Source organism: Trematomus bernacchii, unplaced genomic scaffold (genome assembly GCF_902827165.1).
Source record: "Trematomus bernacchii unplaced genomic scaffold, fTreBer1.1, whole genome shotgun sequence".
Lineage (NCBI taxonomy): Eukaryota > Metazoa > Chordata > Actinopteri > Perciformes > Nototheniidae > Trematomus > Trematomus bernacchii.
In genome coordinates, this window is record NW_022987547.1 from 13,303,579 (window position 1) to 13,328,981 (window position 25,403).

The 25,403-nt window shown below is 40.7% G+C and overlaps 3 protein-coding genes and 5 non-coding genes across 8 annotated transcripts; 7 read left to right on the top strand and 1 right to left on the bottom strand.

Annotated features, from left to right (window-relative positions):
- The first annotated feature begins 2,604 nt into the window (after window positions 1-2,604).
- Window positions 2,605-2,678, top strand: LOC117476843. The gene has a single exon (XR_004555294.1). It is a non-coding gene; the product is annotated as a small nucleolar RNA SNORD24 (small nucleolar RNA).
- Window positions 2,679-2,995: 317 nt separating this feature from the next.
- On the top strand, window positions 2,996-3,062 carry LOC117476851. The gene has a single exon (XR_004555302.1). It is a non-coding gene; the product is annotated as a small nucleolar RNA SNORD36 (small nucleolar RNA).
- Window positions 3,063-3,388: 326 nt separating this feature from the next.
- LOC117476840 lies at window positions 3,389-3,454 on the top strand. Its single transcript, XR_004555291.1, has one exon. It is a non-coding gene; the product is annotated as a small nucleolar RNA SNORD36 (small nucleolar RNA).
- Window positions 3,455-3,673: 219 nt separating this feature from the next.
- Window positions 3,674-3,749, top strand: LOC117476850. Its single transcript, XR_004555301.1, has one exon. It is a non-coding gene; the product is annotated as a small nucleolar RNA SNORD36 (small nucleolar RNA).
- A 4,858-nt stretch (window positions 3,750-8,607) lies between these two features.
- LOC117476846 lies at window positions 8,608-8,681 on the top strand. Its single transcript, XR_004555297.1, has one exon. It is a non-coding gene; the product is annotated as a small nucleolar RNA SNORD24 (small nucleolar RNA).
- A 1,888-nt stretch (window positions 8,682-10,569) lies between these two features.
- Window positions 10,570-14,914, bottom strand: LOC117476431 (surfeit locus protein 1). The gene is made up of 9 exons (XM_034122979.1): window positions 14,780-14,914; window positions 14,592-14,658; window positions 13,800-13,927; window positions 13,611-13,693; window positions 12,823-13,014; window positions 12,665-12,737; window positions 11,093-11,255; window positions 10,859-10,940; window positions 10,570-10,778 (listed from the first exon to the last, which is right to left on the bottom strand). The coding sequence occupies exons 1-9, from the start codon at window positions 14,840-14,842 to the stop codon at window positions 10,712-10,714; spliced, it is 918 nt and encodes a 305-aa protein (XP_033978870.1). The 5' UTR covers window positions 14,843-14,914; the 3' UTR covers window positions 10,570-10,711.
- A 44-nt stretch (window positions 14,915-14,958) lies between these two features.
- Window positions 14,959-18,057, top strand: surf6 (surfeit 6). Its single transcript, XM_034122977.1, has 4 exons — window positions 14,959-15,169; window positions 16,128-16,310; window positions 16,390-16,472; window positions 17,120-18,057. The coding sequence occupies exons 1-4, from the start codon at window positions 15,076-15,078 to the stop codon at window positions 17,798-17,800; spliced, it is 1,041 nt and encodes a 346-aa protein (XP_033978868.1). The 5' UTR covers window positions 14,959-15,075; the 3' UTR covers window positions 17,801-18,057.
- Window positions 18,058-18,459: 402 nt separating this feature from the next.
- kyat1 (kynurenine aminotransferase 1) lies at window positions 18,460-25,161 on the top strand. Its single transcript, XM_034122975.1, has 13 exons — window positions 18,460-18,542; window positions 18,706-18,764; window positions 20,463-20,610; window positions 20,722-20,871; window positions 21,481-21,567; window positions 22,235-22,354; window positions 22,437-22,557; window positions 22,639-22,715; window positions 22,944-23,033; window positions 23,532-23,718; window positions 23,825-23,901; window positions 24,238-24,324; window positions 24,411-25,161. The coding sequence occupies exons 2-13, from the start codon at window positions 18,712-18,714 to the stop codon at window positions 24,468-24,470; spliced, it is 1,257 nt and encodes a 418-aa protein (XP_033978866.1). The 5' UTR covers window positions 18,460-18,542; window positions 18,706-18,711; the 3' UTR covers window positions 24,471-25,161.
- The last annotated feature ends 242 nt before the right edge of the window (window positions 25,162-25,403 follow it).

The following is a 25,403-nucleotide window of genomic DNA, read 5'->3' on the forward strand; positions in this document are numbered from 1 at the left end:
CCATTTAAAGTCCGACATTATACGATTTAAAATAAAAACAATAATCGTGGCTTGACATTGAGTAAGAACATGTTTTTATGAACCACACAGCTTCCGGTCTTCCAAGACCTGACCGGACAAAAAGACGTGTTGCAGGCACGAAACATACTACCAATAGAAATACATTGCTTTTAAAATCGTTCTGTGTGACACGAAAAAAAGGGGGAAATCGTGTTGGTGAACACAAATCAATAGATTAAATGTTGTGACTGGGTTGATTATAGAATGATCACACCGGTGTGACAGACAGTACTCTCCAAAGGGTTCACGAAATATGACTACTACTCTTACTGTTTAACATTTTGGGTTACTTAATGTTACTTCATGTTAAGGCTAATAAAAATGACAAGGCTAAGGCTGTAATGCTAACTAACGTGCTTGCTACTAGCTAGGTAGCTAACTTGATCCAGCCACTCCTGGTCCTTTCATCAGACGGGAAGCGAAAGAACGAGCAAGACCCATTGCTGGTATGATTACAACCTGGTACTAAGCACACAGGCATCTTGTTAAAGTTATCTTATCTTAGCTATCTCTTATATTTAGTGGAGGAAAACAAGTATGACATCAGTTATGACATCACTTACTCTGGGATTTGTAGTCTTTCTAGTTGCGTATTTTTCATAGTCTTATATTTCAACAGTTTTCGACAAACTGTGACTTTTTTGACATGGAAATGATTTTTTAAGATTGACAAACATCATATGTGTAATTCATGGCACAATTCAAACGGGATCGAAAGATAAGTTTTCTCTCGTCATTAGGCGCTTTCACACCAAGTACTTTGCCGTACTTAGTTCATTAGAACTAAGTTAATCAGAACTCTTTAGTTCTGATGAACTAAAGAGCAGATCTCGTTCACACCGGAATAAGTCCCTGAGGGAGGGTTACGGCCCGTCCACACAGCGGCGTGCGTTGAAGCTTCAACGCTTCTGCCCATTCATTTTGAATGGGGTGATGTCACACTTTGCCGAACTGCATTGTGGGAGCGTCACTTCAAAAGTTGAGCAATGTTCAACTTTTGAAGCTTCGACGGAAGCGTCATCCAATCAAATCATATGCCAATACAAGCTCTAGCCAATCAAACCGCGTGCTTGTGTGTCCGGGGTGAGAGATTCATGTGATTGGTTGTTGGTCGAGCTTCAGACACGCCCGCCGGCAAGCTTCAACGCACGCCGCCGTGTGGACGCTGCGTTAGGCAAATTAAGCCGCTGACTTCACTTCTTCTTCTTCTGCTTTGGGTTTACTGGGACTCCCAGCAGCTGAGAAGCTAATGCTAACATTGGTAAACTAGCTTGATTTTAGAAACACTTTATTATTCAGCTTTTTCACCCAATAATGAACTGCCAATGTTTAACCTGTTAGCTTAAAGGGGACCTATCATGCAAAATGCACTTTTGCACGTCTTTTATACATGAATATGTGTCCCTGGTGTTCCAGGGAACTCACCAAGTGTCAGAAAACACAACCCTCTCTCTTTTCCTCCATACCCAAATCTCTAACAACGGGGCTGCAACGGATCTGATACAGACTGATACAGATTTGAACATTTCTCTGACGTCAGGACGGAGGAGCTCCGCCTATATGGCCAACTCTCCACCTATCAGGGGAATGAGAGGTTGCTGTGGCATGGTAACAGCATGGTAACATGACGCTCGTAACTCGGCCCCCTCCTTTGCAGGGGGGCGTGGTCAGCTACAGCGCATGCAAAGACAGGGTGGAGGAGAGCAAAATAGAGCGAAAGGAGGCATGGCTAAAATGCATGATCTGTTTGGTATTTTGAAAAAGAAAACGTATAAATATACCTTATATAGGTATGGCCCTACAATATATTATTCAAATATAGCATGATAGGTCCACTTTAACTTTACCCTGGCTAAATGAATGTGCACCAGGACCATTGATGTATAATAAGAAGACCAGGACATGTATCTTGTCGTGTCATGTGGTTTATCACCTACATTTCCTCTGCACTTAATACTTAAACACGTTTTTTTCCCCCTCAGTCTTATTTGATTTTGGTACTAAAAACGTAATTTTTCTTTCCACAGGCCTAGATATTCACTCCACCTTTGATTCGACATGCTGTGTGACAGGGCCTCGTTACATCCAGGCTCTGGACCGCCACACCGGTATGTTGCTCCTGAAGTGGGATAACCTGCATGTTCCCGGGTCCTTAAAACAGAGTCTCCTAAAGGTTGGCAAAGTAGGATAAATGCTAAAGCCCAGGCATGCTTGTACATTTGATGGGTGCAATAATCCATTCATGTTATCAGTGCTGAAATGATTGCTCTTAAAAAGGTGGATAACTCAAAGGGTCTCATAAGTTTGGCAAAGTGGGATAACACTCTAAAAATACACTGTAGAGGAAAATGTTAAGGCTTTCTTGTGTCAAGTAGTTTGTTTGTATTTTGTTCTTTAATGCATCCTAACACTTGTTTTCTCTTTGACAGCCTACGGGAAAGAAGAGAAGATGGTGGCACCTGCCCCTTCAGTGGCCAAGAAAGTAGTCCTTGGCATCGGTGAGTAAACTTTATTGATTTATGTAAGAACTATAGGCAACAACTGTGCAGATGATGTAAAGAATATTTGCTATCTTAAGAACACTGAAGACAACTTGAATCACCAAGATCGCTGATGCACTTAAGCTTCAGAAAGAAAAAAGTCCTAAGTTTGATTTCAGATACTGAACATATATTGTCTTTTTCCAACAGGCCAGGATATCCAGCCCAAGCGTGACTTGCTGAGCTTTGTGAAATGGCCTCGATACATCCGCCCGGAGAGGTAGCGTGCTGCTGGGAAGGGAGACACCCTGAGTTACAAGTGGGTAACATTTAAGTATGACTTGTTGAAATGAACAGCTACATTTTGTATGGGTTTTACTTGTGGAAAACCCTGTTAGCCAGGCTTGTTGACCATCAATGAATACTCATTAATAGAGATCTTTAATATGGCCGTGATGCAATGATGACAAGAATTTCTTCACCTGATACCTGATGCTTTTGAGCTTTTTAACCCTGAGCATTGGCCAAAAATATATTGTGTTTTTAAAAGGGTGGGATATTATGTTTTCTGGGTAGAAAGTTAATAAAATGTTCCTATTACTCTACAGGTGTGAACACTGTCCCCTCTCTGGAGAGCCAGAAGGCCCAGCTCGTCTTCATGCCCACGATGTGGATCATTGAGGTAAGCTTGTTTCTCTATTTTTTCAGCAGCAGTGGAACAGATGACGGTGGCCACTAGCAAGGATTTATTAATATATTGTATGTGGATTTAACTACAGAGAGCCCTGGTACTTATTATAATTGAATGTATTTAGTGTGACTTGTCTTTATTCTTTAACCTGGCCTCAATGCAATGATGTATGCATTTCTTCACCTGATACCTGATGCTTTTGAGCTTTTTAACCCTGAGCATTGGCCAAAGTATTTCTGATATGTAAAAAAATGAATGTTGTTTTCAAGGAAGATAATAATTGTAATTCCCACTTCTCTGCAGGTTTGGACACTGTTCCCTCTCTGGTGGAGAGCAAGAAGACCCAGCTGGTCATAGGTTTGAACATGTGGATCCACTTGCGGTAAGCCCATTGTGCATCATTTCTCTGGCAGTGAAACAGTTGAGTCTAGAAAGTGGTCACTAGCAATGATGTATGAATTTCTTCACCCGAATCCTCTGTGTGGATCAAGCTTATGAGCTTTTTAAACCTGAGCAGAGACCACAAACCAGGCCAACACACTCTCACTCCATAAACGTCCAGGAGCGACGCTTGGTCAGGGTCCCGAGGCGTGCAGTTGGGACGCTCCTAGGCTCCTTCAGCTTCATAAACAGACGCAACTAGCTTTCAACTGATTGCAATGTATTCCCATCTGCGGCGGGATTTGACGCTCATGGAAGCACGGCATTCGTTTGTGTCGGCGGCTGTTAAAGGCAATGTGAGCGTCCATTCCCATTGGATAACGGAGAATTGTACACAAGGAAGTAAGTATTCCCCTTACTGTTGATTGATTTGACAGTGATATCTCCATTACTCATCAACTCAAAAACACCAGATTATCCTTGTTAATTAAACGACATTGATAGGTGTGTGTACAATGCTTTTGTCACGTTTTCCGCTTCTGCTTTCAATTCTGAGAAACAAGTAGTTTTCTATGAGTTTTGGATGGCCGAAGACATTACATTACCCACAATCCTCTGTAGCAACCATAGACTGTATATTGCAACAGGCAATAGCTTCGGTTCATGTTAATTTACAAACTCTTCAACTACAACCGTAGTTATATTTAAAAACATGTTAGAAGGCCTCACGAAATACTTTAATGTAAATTAAAATTTAAATGTGAAGGAATGTGTGTATATTAACTGTGGGTTTTTCTCTGGAAGTTTTTCCTTGTACGATGTGAGGGTCAAAGGACAGATGATGCCGTTTTTCTCATACTGATATTCCGCTATGCACGCTGGGATTTGGTGTTTATGCGATGTGAAATCCGAAAAACATTTAAAAAAAAAAAAAATAATACATTATTCCGAGTGTGCTTGCTTTTCTCTTTGAAAGTCATCACTTAACGGCATTGTAATACACGTTTCGGCTGCATTAAATATGACATATCTGCCGTAGTTGTCTATTTATAGAGCCCTGATGAGAAGACTTCTAGACAAACAGGAACTGCCGCCAAAACTGAAAACTTGACGTGGATCTTAAATATATAAGCAATTAAACAACATTTTACATTTATTTTCACTCAATACGTCTCCTTGCAGTATCAACACTAATTCGGCTGACTTTTATATTTGATCCAATTGGTAGATAGGCTGTATTTACGCCATACGGTGCACAGCTGATAAAAAGGGACACCTTGTAGTGATCACTTATTAATACACTGGGTTACATAATTCAATCAAGGAACTACAGGTTGGGGGTATTGTTCCGCACGGACACTAATGCTTACTGTACCTCCGGGGTATATGCTGTGTCCTCCTCCCTTTCGCTTTCTCTTGTCTTCCCGGGCTGCGACCCGACAGCATGTGCATTTCTGCTGCTCATTAAAGCACCACTTTTCACCTTCACTGCACCGCCTCCGACTCCCTATCCCTCGGCACTACATTGGTGACCCCGACATAAGTCTCGCGAAGGATCCGAGACTGGACCGAACACGGCAAAAAACAGACTCTGTTTTTCTCGAAATGCCGGAGATTTTTGGAGATGTCGACTGTGGCTCGGTGTGCCCTCCGGAATGGACGCGGACGACGCTCGCCATTTCCACGGCTTTTCGGCACTGGGGGACAGCAAGCCTTCCGACGATGCCTGGTTTATTCAGGACATGCGGCTGCATGTCCGGCTGCGCTCGCTAACGGCTAACGGACAGCTGGCGACTAGCAGCTAGCGGCTAACAACATCCGACTGTTAGCCCCTTTTTTTTTTTTTTTTTGGTGCCGGAGAGGAGGTTCAATCAAGTCTGGTCGGCCTCGTGTGGATCCTCTCACAATTTCGCCCACCTGTTTTTGATCGTGGACAGGACGACCCTTTTGAGTTTTTTTCTGGTGCCTGAGAGGAGGTTCGACCATGTCTGGTCGGCCTCGTGTGGACTCTCTCGCTTTTTCGCCACCTCGACGGCGGCTTCGGACGTCGCCCATGCCTTCTTCGGCCCGTGGGTGGCGCGCTTCTGGACCCCGTCTCGCCTCGACTCTACGGTTTCGGACGTCGCCCATGCCTTCATCGGCCCGTGGGTGGCGCGCTTCGGGACCCTGTCTGGCCTCTTCCTTCGCCTCGGCAGCGGCTTCGGACGTCGCCCACGCCTTCATCGGCCCGTGGGTGGCGCACTCCCGGACCCTGCCTGGCCTCTCCTCTAACCGCGGCTCACGGTTCGCCTCGACGGCGGCTTCGGACGTCGCCCCGTCTGACCCCGTCTGGCCTCTCCCCTGTCCACGGTTCCTTCCGCCCGGGGATGCTGCTCCTGCCCCCCGGGGATACCGCTCCTTCTTTCCGGGGACTTCGTGCCCGCCGCCGCTGTGCCTTTGCCTGCAGCCGGGCAGCGCTCCTCCCTGCTGGGGACCACCGGGATATTCACGCCCGCCCCCGTGTCGCGACCCTGCTTTCTGCGGCCCCCTGACGACGGCCCGTTCCGACCCGGTGGGGATGCCCTCGCCCTCGTTGGGGCCCCTACCCTCTCCTGCGGCCCCCTTCCGACGGCCCGTTCCATGGCCCGGCCCTCGCCCGCGGCCCCGCCCTCCTCGGCCCCTGTGGTGCTTCCTCCCGGACGCGAGGATTGTGTCCATGGTTGAATTCTGGGGGGGCTTGTGTAGTGATCACTTATTAATACACTGGGTTACATAATTCAATCAAGGAACTACAGGTTGGGGGTATTGTTCCGCACGGACACTAATGCTTACTGTACCTCCGGGGTATATGCTGTGTCCTCCTCCCTTTCGCTTTCTCTTGTCTTCCCGGGCTGCGACCCGACAGCATGTGCATTTCTGCTGCTCATTAAAGCACCACTTTTCACCTTCACTGCACCGCCTCCGACTCCCTATCTCTCGGCACTACAACCTACTGGTTAAAGCACGTTATTGCATTTTATAATTTATTATTAGATATTAATAGGAGGATGTGCAAAACAGACCAACTAATAAGGCTTTATTTAAACATTAAAGAATACTTTAGGCTAAGGTCTTCTTTTGAATAAGAAAAAAGCTTTGGGGGTATAGAAGATGAATATGGAGGGATGAAACCCTCTTTGATGGTCACACATGCAGAGCACACAGCACACACAGTAAAATTATAAAATGCAATAACGTGCTTTAACCATTAGGTGTCCCTTTCTATCAGCTGTGCACCGTTATGGCGTAAATACAGCCTATCTGCCAATTGGATCAAATATAAAAGTCAGCCGAATTAGTGTTGATACTGCAAGGAGACGTATTGTGTGAAAAGAAATGTAAGATGTTGTTTAATTGCTTATATATTTAAGATCCACGTCAAGTTTTCAGTTTTGGCGGCAGTTCCTGTTTGTCTAGAAGTCTTCTCATCAGGGCTCTATAAATAGACAACTACGGCAGATATGTAATATTTAATGCAGCCGAAACGTGTATTACAATGCCGTTATGTGATGACTTTCAAAGAGAAAAGCAAGCACACTCGGAATAATGTATTATTATTTTTAATGTTTTCGGATTTCACATCGCATAAACACCAAATCCCAGCGTGCATAGCGGAATATCAGTATGAGAAAAACGGCATCATCTGTCCTTTGACCCTCACATCGTACAAGGAAAAACTTCCAGAGAAAAACCCACAGTTAATATACACACATTCCTTCACATTTAAATTTTAATTTACATTAAAGTATTTCGTGAGGCCTTCTAACATGTTTTTAAATATAACTACGGTTGTAGTTGAAGAGTTTGTAAATTAACATGAACCGAAGCTGTTGCCTGTTGCAATATACAGTCTATGGTTGCTACAGAGGATTGTGGGTAATGTAATGTCTTCGGCCATCCAAAACTCATAGAAAATGACTTGTTTCTCAGAATTGAAGCGGAAAACGTGACAAAAGCATTGTACACACACTAAAACCTATCAATGTCGTTTAATTAACAAGGATAATCTGGTGTTTTTGAGTTGATGAGTAATGGAGATATCACTGTCAAATCAATCGACAGTAAGGGGAATACTTACTTCCTTGTGTACAATTCTCCGTTATCCAATGGGAATGGACGCTCACATTGCCTTTAACAGCCGCCGAGACAAACGAATGCCGTGCTTCCATGAGCATCAAATCCCGCCGCAGATGGGAATACATTGCAATCAGTTGAAAGCTAGTTGCGTCTGTTTATGAAGCTGAAGGAGCCTAGGAGCGTCCCAACTGCACGCCTCGGGACCCTGACCAAGCGTCGCTCCTGGACGTTTATGGAGTGAGAGTGTGTTGACCAGGCAAACATTTTTACATTAAAAGAAGCACATTTGTTCTTAAAATACTAAAATGTTCTGCCTGTTTTTCCAGCTTGTCGTCTTCCTGCCAAGGGAAATGCTGGACTGGGCAGACTGGTGCACTTCAGTGGCCTTCACACAGACAAACCCGTGAGTCTGCACAGAAAGTCTTCAATTTTTCAAATAAATATGCTTACAAAATATAGATCTGCAATGCCTAAGTCGACTTGTTAAGTCCATCCACTATTGACCGACTTTTAATGGACCAAACAGTCAATCTAGTATACAAAAGGACAATTGATTTATCAAAGGTGATGGGTGATTTGATGGGTGCAATAATCCATTCATGTTATCAGTGCTGAAATAATTGCTCTTATAAAGGTGGATAACTCAAAGGGTCTCATAAGTTTGGCAAAGTGGGATATCACACTAAAAATACACTGTAGAGGAAAAATGTTAAGGCTTTCTTGTGTCAAGTAGTTTGTTTGTATTTTGTTCTTTAATGCATCCTAACACTTGTTTTCTCTTTGACAGCCTACGGGAAAGAAGAGAAGATGGTGGCACCTGCCCCTTCAGTGGCCAAGAAAGTAGTCCTTGGCATCGGTGAGTAAACTTTATTGATTTATGTAAGAACTAGGCAACAACTGTGCAGATGATGTAACAAATATTTGCTATCTTTAGAACACTGAAGACAACTTGAATCACCAAGATCGCTGATGCACTTAAGCTTCAGAAAGAAAAAAGTCCTAAGTTTGATTTCAGATACTGAACAAATATTGTCTTTTTCCAACAGGCCAGGATATCCAGCCCACTTGCTGAGCTTTGTGAAATGGCCTCGTTACATCCGCCCGGAGAGGTTCATCCTCTACGTCACCAGGTCACCCTGCAGTCCAGCAGGTCACCCAGGCTCTGGACCGGCAGACCGGTGCACATGACTGGTTAGTTGCATCTCTAAACAAATGTATCCCCATTATCCTTTTTTTCTTTCTTTGAATCTTATGCAAAAAATAAATCAATGTAAAAATTATCTGTTTGAAATTCAATTTTAAAATAAAAACACAATGCACTTTTAAAATCTTTATCCAACTTTATTTTCAGATCCGTGGTCACAGGTGTCCTCAGCGAGATCCTCTCCTGTGAACCAGCTCCAGTGTTTGTTTGGAGGCTCTCTACATTTAAGACTTTCCTCTTTAGATTTGGGGCAAGATGTGAACATCCTCCTTGATTCCATTTTATTTACGTTCACCATAATGTTTGTCATTTGGATTGTCTGTTTACATTTTATGTCTTAATTTTGACGTTAAGGTTCTGTACAAACTGCTAACACTTGATGTTGGAGTGTGTAACTGTGATTTTATGTTAAATTGTTTTGAAATAAAAGATGTATCCCCTAAAAGAAATCGTGTCTGTCATTTGAATATTCAGTATTTTGGAATCAAAGTGCTTCCCTAAATTAATGTTTGTGAATGTTGAGAAAGTACTGTTTAGATTTAGCTGCAATTAGGAGTGTAAAGTAAATGTATTGCATATCAAATTGTAAAGTCGATTGAAATAATGTCATACTTTAACCCCTACTGTAACAGAAGGGATATAAACACTGCTTGTATCGTATGATATTTAAAAATTCTGAATACATGTTTTCTAAACACCAGGAATAATCTTTAAAACGATATTTTTCCATACCTAGAAAATTCCATACTGCATGAAATCCTTGTCTTAAAAACATGTCCTCTAAGTCAGTGGTTCTCAACTGGTGGGTCGCGACCATAGACTGTATATATAAAGGTCGCGACCCACTTACCCGTTTCTAGTGGGTCGCAGATGTGAGTGTTTTTTTTTGGATAAAGGTCAAACTTTTATTTTGAGGGCCTGATTTTCTAACGCTGTGCATGCAGTAGGCGTTGGACTGGAAGTACCCGGAGACCATAAACGGTTTTGAAAACTTCTGTCACGTAGTGATCATCTTCTCAATAAAACATCTTTGCTGGTGTTTTTTCGAGTCTCTGGTCAATCAGAATCAAGATTGTTGCCGGAAGTCCCCACGGAGAATAACTTTGCGGTAGAACTATTCTTTATACATCCATGGGTACAACTTCAGATAAAAATGAACACATAATGAAATAGGACCCCCGGTTTGATGATTGACAGGTCACAGAACAATGGGAGCTATCTACCCTACCCACAATTTAAAGTAAGAACAAAGTGAAAAAGAAACAATGGCATAAAATATTATTAATATGTCGGGTAGTAATAGATTTATTTATTTTCTTCTCAGAGTGTACCAGAATGCGTTGTTTATATGTTAGTATTTCTAAAAATCTCCTGGGGGAGAATCCCCCCAGACCCCCTTTCTGCGGTTCAGTTTTCAGCATGTGTGCCTTTTTATGTTATACAGTTCAGCTTTGATTCCATCATCTCATTAAACCTTTTTAAAAGCATACTTTAGTTCTGTGAAGGGATATAAGGGATATATGCACTGTACTTCACTTTAATTAATATTGTATGCTGAAAAGCTTAAAAACTACTGCAGAAAATGTGTTCTATTTTAAGGAATATTAAACTTTGAGTGTCTCCATCAGTTAATGAAAACAAGTTGTTAACATGAAGAATGCAAGAGATCACTTAGATTTTAATGTATTCTCTTATACTCGTTTCAGGAGAATAATACACAACTATTTACAAATCCAGGCTTCAGCTGATACAGCACACATCAAGTTCATCATAAATTTGCTTTGCAATCACTGCATTTAATCACAGTTTCATCTTCTTGATGAACTTTGCAAACCACATGTAGGAGGTCGCTGCACCCAAGCCGTACCTAAGAGGAGAAATAGACCAAACTCAGTAAACATGATTATTTACAGTACAGTAGCTTTAGAGATAGGATTTAGGACCTACCATGTTACTATGTACTGCATGTGTTCGTTCCTCAGTGTAATTCTGGTCTGTCCTCCTATTGGTCCACCAGGTATAGTGCTCTCTGCATGATAAATGAATAATTACATTTATTTAAGCAAGCAGGTTTTAAAAAATCTCTATTCTGTGGTATAATAACGTCCAAGTTAATAACCACCAGTATATTTAATATTATCTAGTTGAGTCAAAGTGCATCCTGGTCTTTGTAGTTCTTACCGAAGGATGCATCGATGAAGACGGGCTCGGCCCCGGTGACCCCGCCCATGGCCTCCAGGTCGCGGTAGTGCCATTGGTTCCTCTGCACGTCGTTGTTCGGTACGAAGGGTTTACGAATCTCCGTCAGCCTCACGACCCCGACCACCTCCACCTCCCCCTCCACCTGCACAGAACAGTCATTACATTCTGTTTTAATAAGTTAAACGCCACAAATGTAAGTATATCAAATGTGAGGTTGGTTTTAAATCCCATCCCTACTATTACTTGTACTATTACTTGTACTGTGAATCAATTACGGCCCTAACCAATTGTCTTGCTACAGAAGAGAGCTATGTGAATGTATTGTTTGAAACTAGAATAAATGAACCTTTAAAAAAAAAGCCTTAATAGGTATTAAAATGTGCTTAATCAAATTCCAAATGTAAAAAAATACTAAAACAAGGGAGGTAGGATTTTATCACTATTATCATATGACTATTCGAATATTTTAGAAGTAGTTGGAAATGTCTTTTTTTATTTTTATAAATTAACCTGCTCCATGCAGATCTGGGTAGATGTTAAAGGAGAGGTGTCATGCTTTTCCGGTTATTACCCGTCCCCTTGTGTGTTATGAAGGTTTTTCTGCATGTAAACGGTGTGCAGAGTCAAAACCCTCAAAGTACACCCTGTAGCGAGTAAAACTCTAACACAGAAAATACCTCCCCAAAACGCCTCGTTGGAGATACGTCATTGTCCATTTGATTCTTCCGGGTACGGCATGATGTCAAGCCGTACCCGGAACGAAATGGACCAATCCGTGGAGCAGTTACGTTAGGTCAGCGGAGCCGTTGCGTTAAGCCCCCGCTGATTGGTCCAAATTGACCAATCCACAGACTTCCTCACACACACACACACATCTGTGTGCAGGGAGCAGGGAGCTCAGCTGATTTCTCCTCCCTGGCTGCAGGCTGATAACAGACAGTTGGGATCGGGGCAAAATTCTCTCTGCAGACCCATTCTCACAGCGTTTATCAACCTTTTTCTTACTCAATATCAAGCCACACTTATTGTTTTTACTTCGGCTGTGACTTTGTGTGTGCTCAGGATGAGTTTTGCTGTGTTTGGCTGTGTATCGCTAACAAGGAAACAACACCTCCACGGAGCTCAGCGCGATTCACAACGTCCCGACCAATCAGAGCACACTGTGCTCACAGGGAGGGTGGGGGCTGGAGCTATTGGAGCTACAACGAGCCGTTAAAGGCAGAGAGTGAAATTCAGTGAATACACGTAGTTTACAGAGATGCTGTATGAGAAACCAACGTGAGTTTGGAAAATGTCACAATATAAATCTATTCTAGTAGACCTCAACAATGGAATTATGATCAGTGGAAATGGCCATGACACCTCTCCTTTAAATGTAATTTCAACTTGCATTAAAAAACGATTCAAGTAGTACTCTCTGGCTGCAGAGGAAACTGCACAAAAAGACAAAACCTCCTAAAGTATTGTCACCTGAGATGGCATTGGTTGGGGACTACAGGTTTGAAAATGATGGAGTAGGTTAAATCATGTAAAATCATGTGAAGCCCTCACCTGGCCCTTCATCCTGCTCTCTGGTCTGATCTTCCTCTTCGGCACGTAGCCTCTGTTCACCAGGATGGTGATGCTGCAGGAGAATGGAGCAGTGAGTGTTGGATTTAAGACTATGCAGTTATTATTTTCCCTTCACAGTGTTTTATGTGTTGTCTTACCCGAGGTCGGTGCAGTAGAAGGGGGTGACCACATTAGCGCCGGTCTCTCCACTGGAGGACAGCGTGCCCGCCTCCCGGGCCTCCTTCTCGGGGTCCACAGGGGAGCGGGGGAGGACGTACAGCTCCTGGGAGTGGTCGAACTGTCCTCGCACTCTCACCCGTCTGTACTCCAGGCTCTGCAGCTCATGAGGTCTAAGACCCAGGGAGGAAACAGACTACATGTAAACTTTATACAGGTATATAGTAAGAATTAGAAGAAGAGGGGGGGATACAAGGCCATGTCGTACCCTCAGTTGTAAGAGGAGGGATTGTAGTTATTTGTTAAGTTATTAAAGTGCTGTTCAGGGGTTTAGTCCCTGCTGTGGCGGACACAGGTTTGAATCCTCCATGCAGGCCATTAACACATTTCATCACCACTCACATTTTTAAATCTATCTCCCTGATTAAGGCTTCAATTGGCCAGAAAATAGTTTAAAGTGCATTTTATCAAGGAACAAACATAAGTAATGTTGTTCACAGTATCACAATTGGAGATGTGTGCTTTTGAAATCACTTTTTCTATAAAATAATGTTGTGTTCTTACCGCTCGCAATGAGGAACAAATGATTCTTCTGTTAGTGTTTGGATTGATTATGCCCTTTATAGTCTGAGTGCTTACATTTTTCTGAATTGTAAAAGGTGGTTATACTGAAAAACAAAAGAAAAAAAGAAAAACTGTCCAGATCAAAATAAAAGTATGGATTTATAAACTAATAGTGTGTGGGTGTTTGCCTCTAACATGATCTTACTCCAGAGGCAGAGGGATGGGCTCAGCAGTCGTGAGTCGGTTCAGCTCAGAGATCAGCTGCATCTTCCACTGACGCCGTTTCACCTTCACAGAAACACAACTATCAGAGTCCATCCAACGACAGCAAACCGAAGATACATCAGCATTATTTTAAACAGTGCTATGACACTAAATAAATAAAAAGAGAGACCTGCCATGTACCAAGGCCGAAGGTGGTGGCAGGGATGAGCAGCAGGAGCCATTTGAGGAAGGAGTCTTCTCCTCTCTGAGCCTCGGCTGCTGTGGAGGACGACTGGCGCCCGAAGGTGATCAGCCTGCCTGTTCACAACATGCAGGACAGGAAGTGAAGAAGGTAAAGTATATGTGTAAAACATTTACTCTCAAAGAATATAGGGATGGTACCCCATACGCTTTGCTCACAAATATAAAAAGAGACGTACCATCAGGAGGTTATTCACTTTAAGCATTAGAATCCAAACTTATCGTCTACACTTTTTCTTTTACCGGCTGTCAGTTTACACATCAATACAAATCCAGCTTTAGACAAGGAGAAAAAAGCTGAACAAAAAGGTAAACCAAGACATTGTACAAAATGGTTTCAATCTTTATGTATGACTCATATTTTATTATTTTATTGCATGATTTCTTTCTTTGCTTTGTCTAGATTAGTATTATACATTTTATGTCTTTAAATGTGTGCAATATTTGTTTTAAGAAACAGGCTTCTAGTATGATTATCAGTCAGGTTTACATACAAGCAATTTGTTCTGGTATACTGGTACATATGCACTTAGTAGGTATTGCAAAAAACATTATTGAAACATAAATATAGAGTAGAATACAAAACGAATTCACAACACAAAAATATTGACATTACTGTCCATAATTAGTCATTTAGAGTGGAGATGCTGTGCAGTTTTTTGAAGAAGTAGTTCTGTGCGGAAATGTGCGAAAGTATCCAAATAATGTTCAAATAAATTACCTTCTGCACGTTTGAAGAGAGGCAGTCTGGGCAGGAGGAGAGTCCTCTTGATATAAATAACATGTGTCTGAAATAAATAACAACAATCAGAAGAGGAACAAAATCTGCAACCACTGGAAAGTGACATTCACAACAACACGGTGAAGGTTCTTTATAATGAAAAACTGGCAATTAAACAAATAACTTACCTGGTTCTTCAGGGTCGTTAAGACCCTGTTGGAATAAACAAGTGCTGATTTTAAAGAAGCCATTCTCAGTGAAATACTAATGCAAATATGTTTTAAAATGGTCCGACTACATAACAGCTATCCTACATAATGATCAGAAGGGGGAGCGCTTATGGTGTTACCCCTTCCGGTTTGTGACGCTCCGCCCCGGCGTGTGGACCACATGTTTCAGAAATGTGTTGATATTTTCTGAGAAGAAACTCTGTTTGTATTCTGTCTGTTTGGATCATCTCAGACAGCTTCACGGTTCTTCCATCATGATGGACCTCGCCGCTAAAGACTCGTACATGCAGAAGTTTGCGAAGAAAGTGTTTTTTCAGCAAGAGCAGGAGCCGAAGAAGAGACCGTTTGGTAACGTTTTACCGTATTTACAAAATAACGTGGATATAATACTTGCCTATAAGTTAACTGTATTTATAATGGGCGGTTTATAGTTTATGTGTTATTGGTGGTAGAAAATGACTTAAGCTTATAAAGTGTCATTAAACATGCGGTTATTACTGCATGTGACCAGAGGAGGCGCTGCACTGTGTGGAGAACAACGAGTGGAGTTCTAATGTTGAATGCTTATTTATTTTAATCCATAAATGTAATGCTTTTTGATGTTTTTATGAGAGAACAAGCACTCTGCTGCAAATCAGTGAAATAAATAATACAGCAAAAATACTTCTGCACATAATGAATGCCTGTGAGAAAATGCCCTTTAGCTTATTGTTTTTATTAATTTGTTACAATTCTGTTGACATTGTTTGTCCCTTTTGATTCTATGATGATATTTACAGTCAATGCAATTGAAGTATTTTCTACTGAATAAATAGACTACTGTTTTTGAAATGATTATAACATTTTGGTCATTTACCAAGCACAAAACTGCATTCTCCTTTCTTTGCTTCATAAATGCATTTATGTTGCTGCTTTCCATTGGTTGTCATGTATTCCGAATATGAATAGGACTTTAAGGAATGAGTTGTTGTGCACAACTGAAGGCATTTTTTAAACATCATACAAAATCTCTTAGATAATATCATGTAAAATGGTACAGCTAGATTGATGACTTTCTGAAACTAAGTTTCCGCCACTAAATCAGCTGACTTTGATATTTTTCTTTTAGAGAATAGGGAATTAAGATAAATATTATCTATTTCCTTTTGGTTCACAGAAAAGCTTCTGACTTTTTCAGTTTCAGTGCATTGCCTAAGCATGTTTAAGCTCCTAGTCTGTTCATGTAATAAACTCCAGAGCTGTGGCAGTCCAGTTGACATCATGTTGAATACATGTGATCATTAATGCATGTTTTATCTCTGTGTAGCTCCTTTCAAGGGTAAAAGCGAGACTGGTCCTCCAAAGAAGAAGAAGAGTTTTAAAGATGTGAAGAAGCCTCATCCCAAATCCCCCAAAAAGCCCTCTCCTTCAGCAGCTGCTCAGAAAGCCCCCCCTGCCGCAAAACAGCCAAAAACTCAAATAAACGGATCGACAAAACCAGCGCCTAAAGGTACCGCAAGTGAATCCATTACTCTGTTACTTTTTGTCATTTCAAAATTCTTAGTCACATATTTTTTTTTCTCTTAAAGGAGGAAAGGTACCGTCCAACTTCTCCACCGTCAACGTTTTACGCAAGAGACTTCATGAAAAAATCGAGGAGTCCAGAGGACAGGTATGCAGATTTAAAGATGATGCAGATTTATTTATTCAAGATTTGAATGACATTACTCATTAGCATTTATCTAATACGATCTGACTTTAGCTGAGACGGTAAACTCAACTGCAACCATGGTATTAAAACCTGTAAACAAGTCAGTATTTACCTAAAAGATATCAAACAGATGCCGTTATGTGCCAATCTGGCCAGAGATCTATTCAAAATGTGTGCATGTTCCTGTTTTCATTGATCTTTTCACTAGTTTATAGTTGGTGCTGTTCAGTTCAACATGTGGATGACGGAAGAAATTATTCTATCTTTAACTCAATTGAAAGTAGCAATACTGCTCTGTAAAAATATATGTTCTTATATCATATTATTGACCTCTTGATTCTAAGTAAGTAGGACTTCCATATTAATGTCTGATAGTTCGTTTTTTAGCACAGTATCATATTTTTGAGGTTTGCCATACGTTTTAATGTCAACTCTTAATATGTTAAGTAACTCCAACTATCAGATACATTGTATACAGTAGCAACAAATGTAAAAACTTTAGTAAAAGTAGCTCAAAATGTAATGCTAGTACAGCACTGGACTGAATACTGTGCAACGCTTAAGAGAAATGTCTGTCTGACTAACAAGTTGCACTTTTTTCTTATCAGGGAACCCCGAAGAACGCACTCTCTGAGGCCGTGCTGGCAAAGCGAGCAAAACGAAAGATAGAACGGGAGCGCAAGAAGAGGAAGAGGAAAGAGTTTATCCTGAAGAAGAAACTGGCTGAAGAGAATAGCCAAGAAGCGCCAGTGGAGATCAAGAAAGAACCTGAGCCCGCCCCCGCTGCGAACAAAAGAGATGTAACGGCCCTCGTCTTCAACAAGGTGGAGATGGTGGAGAAGGAGTACGTGGACAAAATACAGAAGAAGAAGCAGAAGAAGCAGAGCGTGAAGGGCCAGATAACTCCCCTGCTGGGGAAAAACTACAAGCAGCTGCTTGGCCGCGTCCAGGCTCAAAAAGCAAAAGTGAGCGAGCTGAGGGAAAAGGACGAGGACAAGGCCAAAGAAATGGAGAACAAGATCAAGTGGACCAACGTGCTCTACAAGGCCGAAGGACTCAAAATTAAGGACGACGAGGACATGCTGCGCTCCTCGTTAAAGAAGAAGGAGAAGAGGGGCGCCACGATAAAGAAGAACTGGGGCGAACGAAGCGAGAACGTCGTGGGGAAGATGCAGAAACGGCAGGACAAGAGACGGAAGAACATCCAGAAACAGAAGAAGGCCAAAACAGAGAAGACGAAGGACCGATTGAGGAAGAGAGGCAGGGTGCTGCCGGAGGACTTGAAATGAGCAGCAGCGTGCTGTTTCATTACGACATAGGTTTAAATAAGTACATCTCTTTCTATAGCTGTACGATTTATTGACATGATATAAAAATGTATTGTTCCTTCATTCCTGTAAAGATAATGTGATGTGTGTTGTGGTCAATAAAATGTGATCTTCACAAGATGGACATGAATGAAAACATTTTAGAATTGTTTTTTTCTTGTTGCTCAATATCAAACCTGCTGGTATTTTTTAGTAGCTTAACATTTTGGAAGATGTGGTTATTTTACTTTTATTCAGATGACAATTTATTCTTCTATCCTCAAAGTTCGGTATATATTTATTGGGAAAAGAAAACTATTATTACTGAAAATAAATAAAAACTGTTCCTCTTTTGTCTTTTTGACAGCAGCATTAAAGAAAAAGTCAATGACAAATACAAAATATTGAAAATGCATACATTTGTAAGTAATTAACAAGAACAGTCTAATAAATACATGGTTTAAATCAATTTAAGTTATTATTACGTTCCGATTCAATTAATGCACGTTTTTGCACAAACAATATATATATTATGTTTATTTATATACATTCTATCTGCTTATTTTATTTATTTTTTTAAATATTATTTTCTGCCATTACTGCGCACACTTGAGTTATATCCGGGTTACTGCTCGTTGACGTCTCGCCCCGCCCATCCAGGAAATAGAAATGAAAACATAAGGAGGGCGGGAGGTCATTATTTAACTTCTTCTCCCGCTTACTAGTAAGTTATTTCACTTAAAAGTAAATGACAACAGGGAGAATGTGCTCATTTGGAAACCCGTGTTAATGCATTGGATTATTTTCTAGTTGTCTGTTCCAGTTCAGTTAAAGACATGTTCAGTTTCAGGTGCAGAAAGCGAATGATAAATGTCCCTTTATTACAGATCATCATGTCACGAAGGATTCATGCACGAAGAACAGAAGGCGTCGATAAAAACGTTTGGTAAGTTATAATAATGGGTTTTCATTTTAATAATGAATACAAATCTCTGCTCAGAAAGACTATAAACCAAACCGTGGTCACGTGGTTTAACCATAATAACTTACATATATAATATAATGTTTGTTGGTGGCGCATGGGGGTCTTAATAGTGACAACATGGTTCAATTCCTTTAGAAATGATTAACACATTTATGGTTCCATGCATTCAAACATGGGACACAAACCTGTGGTGTAATATCAAGTTAAGAAGTAACAGTAACTGGGGTGTCTTCCAAAGTGCAATACAAAATAATCATTCAAAAAGAGAGAATTCATTAATACAGCTTATTTGGCATATCAGAAATCAGATAATAAATATATATTTTTAACCTAAAGTGAAACCAAAACGATTTGAAAAATCCACATTGTTTGTACTTTTAGGAACTGAGTCAATATTTTAACCCAGATACAAAAAAACATTATCAAGCATTTGTTATTATTTTCTTACTTACATTTTGGTACATTTATTGTTTAATATTGAAATGTAATGAAATAAGTATCCTTTGTTTACATTTTCTTTATTTATATTGTATATAGAGAGACTTCATCGGTATAATTCTGTACATACAATTTTCTGTTTATGTTCATTTTCTACTGTTGATGTGTATTTATTTACTGTTTATGTTTCTATTTTATTCTATTTTTCATTCATGTGTAATGCTTTGTTAACATGCTTCTATGACCAAAACAATCTTTGATCAATAATCTAAAATGGTTGCAGGTAGCTCATAAGGCAGAGAACATGATATAACTAAGGCTGGAGCCACACGAGGACGATAACGCAAACGGACCGCAATCGTTATCAAAAAAGGCTTCCGTCCACACGCAACAGGCACCAGAAACGTGTCCGTTCACACGAGACCGCTCGAAAGCGCTGGAGACGCTGTAGTACATATGCCAGGCCTGTAAGTGGCGCTGTAGTCCTGCCACAAAAGCAGCGAAGAAGACTTCCATGGTTGCCATGGTTGCCCTTCTGTTTATTCTCCGCTCTGGCTCTTTTTCTCCCACCCCGAGGCAAGCGTTTGCTCCTGCTGTAATTCTCTCCGGTAGTCCACCAGCAGATGAAAAACACCCACCTCTCTACCTCTGCCAAGGGACGAGGGAACCGTGCGGCAGAGTTTCAGCTAGATTTTTTTTCGCTGGTCAACATGTCCGTTAAAGTTTAAATCTTCCGGACAAAATTAGAAAAGTGCCGGTCAGAGGTCTTCTTTGTTATTTATTGAGCTTTAAAACAAATTGATAACGACTCTATATAATAATATAATAATAATAAATGGAGCCTCTCTTTTCTTCCCCCTCTTCTGACAGCCCAGCAGCTCATCTCTGAGCAGGTGACGTGGGGACAGGCAAGGCTATTGCTTCAACGTTATCAGGAAATGATCGTATAGGCGTACACACGGAGCCGTTTGGCCCCCCAGAGCGTTTCGTTTGCAGATCTACCCACCTTGGGACCCGTTATCGTTATCGTTTTGCTGCGTTTCCATGTCGGCCTCGTGTGGCCGAACCGTCTATCTGATAGTGAACTGTAGCAGATACGACCGTTATCGTCCTCGTGTGGCCGGGGCTTAAGACATGATAGGTGGTCATATACCTGAGGTATTTGATTGAATCGATCATTTCATTCACTACACCACTGTGTGTTATCCTTCACACCAACAGGGTTGAATTCACTCAGCTGGCAGCAGATTACAAAGCAGTTAACCTCGGTCAGGGCTTTCCTGACTTCTCCCCTCCCAAATTCGTCCAGGAGGCTTTTTGTGATGCTGTGAACGGAGGACCGCAGATGCACCAGTACACCCGAGCGTTTGTACGATCAAACACACACCAACAACACTCGACCTTTCTGTCAAAACCAGAAAATGGTTATTGAGTTTACTTCACTGATATTAAAGTCATATGTTTTTGTTCTCCTCCTCAGGGACATCCTCGTCTTGTGAAAAGTCTGGCTAAATTCTTCAGTAGGGTTACGGGACATGAGATCGATCCTCTGGAAGACGTGCTGGTCACAGTGGGAGCTTATCAGGCTCTCTTCTGTGCGTTCCAAGCTCTCATCGATGAAGGGGATGAGGTAAGAAATCAAACTAAAACAGTGGAACAAAGTTTACACATGTGCTTTACTTATTAAAGAGTCTTTGCTGTATTTCTCCTTTTAATTGGCAGAAAAGGAACAAATAATTCTAAATATTTAGCAACACTTTATTCTAACTCCTCCTATCTAGCATTTAGAGGCTGCACAAAACATTGAATGAACACCCCATAATGTAGCTTTTAGCAGATATCTTATCTGATATTTAGTAATGTAGTATACAGCTCTGAAGTTTCTCTGGTTTTACTATTTATAGGTACCGGTATGTGTTTGAGTAAAATGAACCATTTTTTATTATATTCTATATTCTATAAACTACCAACAAAATGTCTCTGTGTTGGAATTCAACAGACACTGGAATGGAATGGCTGCCATACATGTAGAGATTGCACAATATCAAAATGATGGGGATGAATTTCAACCCAAGTCAAGTCGTAATGTTGTCCCAGGCAGCAGCCGTAATTAGCACAGGTTAAAAGATACTTACAGTTAAAGAAAAACTAATGCCATTAGCCACATGTGTTTTCTTTCTCACAGTAGATTATGTGGGTTTCACTGGTGATAAAAAACTGACAAAGATTTGTGTTTCAGGTTATTATTGTTGAGCCGTTCTTCGACTGCTACCAGCCGATGGTGAAGATGGTCGGGGGAAAGGAAGTGTATGTTCCTCTGAGGCCGGTGAGTGCTTTATTCCTTTTTACAAAATAGTCACAGGCAACCTCGCACACGTTTGGAGTCCTTTTATGTGCACCATCTCTTAAGTTTTTGCTTAAGACTTTACTTTAGAGACTTGCCTTTATTTCCTAAAAATGTGACATTAAACACTGGGTTACATGGGGACGTCCCAATGGTGTTCATTCTGGCATGTGAAAATGACACGGAGACATTAAGATGGTGCATTAAAAACACATGAAATCTGTGGAAATATATATCAATGTAATCCTTTCACTCAAAGCAGCATCATGAACAAGGTTGATGATTAAGCTATATTACACTAGCTTAATCATCAACCTTGTTCATGATGCTGCTTTGAGTGAAAGGATTACATTGATTATTTGACACTGTAAGGAAACACCCTGGGAGAAGTTCAAATCACGCACTAAAGAATGTCAAATCCTCTTGGTCAATGGCTTTTTTTTAAACTTTTTTTATAATTGTTGCAAAGAGACGTATTAGCGCAGGTCATAAGTATGGAACCTATATTAGATATCAACAAAAAACGTACTTAAAACCATCAATTGTACATAACATCCTGCCTCTGAGCCTTACCCACATTGGGTTTGTGCCTTTGTGTATTTGCAACAAAAAAATGTAATACATTTTATTTTATTTTGTTAATTTTCAGAAAGTGGAAGGAAGCCTGTCCAGTGCGGACTGGACTCTCTCTGCTGAGGAGCTGGCCAGTAAATTCACTCCACGCACAAAAGCCATTGTCATCAACACTCCCAACAACCCACTGGGCAAGGCAAGACATTTACATGTGTAAATAATTAAAGCCAGCTGAAGAAAAATAAAATGTGATCTTTTGCATAATAAACACATTACAGGTTTACAAGACTGAAGAGCTCCAAATGATCGCTGATCTGTGCATCAAACATGACGTTCTGTGCATCAGTGACGAGGTGTACGAGTGGCTGACTTATGATGGAAACAAGCACGTAAAGATAGGTGAGATACAGTCAGAAGCTAACAAAATGCACACAAAGCATAAAGCTGCATTATTATTTGTATTAATTATGTTATTGACAGCCAGCCTTCCCGGCATGTGGGAACGAACCATCACCATCGGCAGTGGAGGAAAAACCTTCAGTGCTACTGGCTGGAAGGTAACCCCTTTAAAATATTGAATTATTTAATAATCTATAAAGGAAGCTATGTTTTTTTTTGTTTGTCAGCAGCATTAAGAAAAAAATGCTGTTCCGATTTTTATGAAATAAAGTGTTAGGGCCAAGGAATACCTCATTGACATTTCTCAGTGGATTCACAAATGGAAACAAAAACACATGTTCTTCTTTTAGTCACACAGTGTTATAATAACTTGTTTTTCCTCTCAGGTTGGCTGGGTCATCAGCTCGGGGCATATCATCAAACACATGAAAACCATCTTCCAGAACTGTGTGTACCACTGTCCTACAGCCGCTCAGGTCAATAATTACATAATGCCTGGAGCATTTTAGAAACGTTTGTAAAAATACAACTTGGATTCAGAAGAGGCCCCACATACGGCTAGACATGTGGGTTCTGTACTTCAGCATTGGTGGGCAATTAAGGAGATAGTTCAGGATAGGGATGGACGAGTATTTTATTATTGATTGAGATAAAAACACTCACAATTAGGTGATTGTGGTCAATTTTACATTATCGGGATAGTCGCTGGAATCCTCCTATGAGGGCCTTGAAAAATTTGTGTAGTTAGGGAAAAATAGATACGATTAAAAAAACAAACAAGCATTTCAAGAAGAAATACAATTTAAATTAATTAATTAATGTATCCTATTTATTGTGATTTATGATTATCTTATTAAAGTTTGTTTGATTGATTGATTTAAAGAGATGTTTACTAAAAAAGATGTGTCCTATATGCACCAGGGAAACTCATCTTTTATCCCGTTCGGCTCTTTTCTTCTCCTCTTCTTCTCCAGGAGGCAGTAGCTCGTGGATTTGAGAGGGAGTACGAGCTGTTTGGCTCTCCGGAGAGCTACTTCCAGCAGCTGCCTGCCATGCTGCACCACCGCAGGGGGAAGCTGGCCTCCTGCCTGCAGAGCGTGGGTCTGCAGCCCATCATGCCGGAGGGGGGGTACTTCATGATCGCAGACATCTCCTCCGTCAGTGAGTGGAGGACAGACATCCAGCACTGCTTCAACTGAAGTAACATTTAACGTCTCTTCTTTCATTAGGGCTGCCTGATTTAAGTTGACCTCTTTCTTTTTGACAGAGGTGGACTTTAATGATGACAGCACTAAGGATGAATCCTATGACTACAGATTTGTAAAGTGGCTAACTAAAGAGAAGGTAAATTATAAGCATTTTATTCATACTTTTGTATTTATCTCGGATTAAAGCATTCCCTCTTAAAGCTGTTACAGTGTTATTGTTTGTTTTAAAAGCATGTTTGTCTGACATTACTCTAGTTGTCTGATGATGTACATAGAATATTTTGCTAATTTATGTTGTGGATTTTATTTCAACGCATTAAAAAAATCATTTTTGGAAGCTATAACACAAGTTTTGGATTTTGTTTTGAAAGAATAAGGATTGGATTAGTGTTTTTGTATTTGTATGATGCATTTAGGATATTGTGCTGAATATTTTTTGCTTTTGACTGTATGATTTTTATTTGTCCTGCAGGGTTTAGCAACAATCCCTGTCTCCGCTTTCTACAGCCCAGAGCACGGAAAGGAGTTTGACAAATACGTCAGATTCTGTTTCGTCAAGGTAAATGTAACCTAAATACCTGAAATGAATGTAATTCTTCTCCTGTCTCGCTCTTTGACTAACACGTCCTCATTTCTGTCTAATAGGAGGACGCCACCCTGGATGCAGCAGAGCAAATCTTGAGAAAGTGGAGTCAGGGAAAGTAAAACGCCTCAAATAAGAAGCATTACCCGTCCATTACAGATCTCCCTGCTTAAAACCGGGTTGGGTTTCTTCACATCAAAATGAGCCATTTTCAGTGTTTGTTTGTGTTTATGTCAACATATGTACTTTAAACCATGTCCAGTTGTATTGTGTCCTTATACTGCAAGACACCCAGGTTTTAGAAGGGGAAACAATTATTCTGAATGTTCTTGCTGGGTTAATTTAAGCAGAAATCATTTTATTAAATGTTGCTCAAAGTTTGACTCAAGTTTCTCAGAGTTCATCAGAAGTCATCCACAGATGAGTAAAGCACAATTGGAGATAATCATGTCATGAAGAGTGTGTGGACAACATGTGTGGTGAAGATAAGTGACACGGGTGGACTTTTGACTCCTGAGCTGCTCTTTAGTTTATATATAACTATCAAATGTAATCAGCCTGTCCGTGAACTGCTCCCTAGGGTGGCAAGTGGCAACCTTTCTGTATTTGATTCAAGATGAAAGAAAACAGTCTTTGTTCACAAATGTGGAAGAAAACGTAAACATTGTTGTCCGACTTTTCCACTAGTCGATCTGTTGAATATATTTGTATTTTCATCAAAAAACTGTACAAAAGATATTTCAATATTTAATTGTATAGAGTTGCAATGTATCCAAGTATCCAAAAGGTTTAATAACGGTTTGAATGAATCCACATCTTCTCCCTTGCAGTCAGTGCAGTGCAACAGTTACGCGTTCTAAAACCCGGAAGTAAGTTAGCATTTTACCACTTTCGGTTCCTTCGACAAAAACCAATGCAATTTCTCCATAGGATTTTGGAAAATAGCTGGAAATAAGGTCTGTGGTTGACACACATTGAAGAGACAGATCACGTTTTGTTCAGCCGGATAATATCCACATGTCTACCCTATTTTTATAATGTTCGAATCATAAATA

What these genes read in the sequence shown, in the direction of transcription:
- LOC117476431 (XM_034122979.1), bottom strand. Translation starts at nt 14,842, where the DNA reads ATGGCTTCTTTAAAATCAGCACTTGTTTATTCCAACAGGGTCTTAACG. An exon ending in TAACGACCCTGAAGAACCAG is followed by an intron (nt 14,659 to 14,779) that starts GTAAGTTATTTG and finishes TATTTATTTCAG; the next exon opens with ACACATGTTATTTATATCAA. An exon ending in CCCATCCCTCTGCCTCTGGA is followed by an intron (nt 13,015 to 13,610) that starts GTAAGATCATGT and finishes CCTGGGTCTTAG; the next exon opens with ACCTCATGAGCTGCAGAGCC.
- kyat1 (XM_034122975.1), top strand. Translation starts at nt 18,712, where the DNA reads ATGTCACGAAGGATTCATGCACGAAGAACAGAAGGCGTCGATAAAAAC. An exon ending in CCAACAACCCACTGGGCAAG is followed by an intron (nt 22,355 to 22,436) that starts GCAAGACATTTA and finishes AACACATTACAG; the next exon opens with GTTTACAAGACTGAAGAGCT. An exon ending in CGCAGACATCTCCTCCGTCA is followed by an intron (nt 23,719 to 23,824) that starts GTGAGTGGAGGA and finishes TCTTTTTGACAG; the next exon opens with AGGTGGACTTTAATGATGAC.
- surf6 (XM_034122977.1), top strand. Translation starts at nt 15,076, where the DNA reads ATGATGGACCTCGCCGCTAAAGACTCGTACATGCAGAAGTTTGCGAAG. An exon ending in GCCGAAGAAGAGACCGTTTG is followed by an intron (nt 15,170 to 16,127) that starts GTAACGTTTTAC and finishes ATCTCTGTGTAG; the next exon opens with CTCCTTTCAAGGGTAAAAGC. An exon ending in TCGAGGAGTCCAGAGGACAG is followed by an intron (nt 16,473 to 17,119) that starts GTATGCAGATTT and finishes TTTTCTTATCAG; the next exon opens with GGAACCCCGAAGAACGCACT.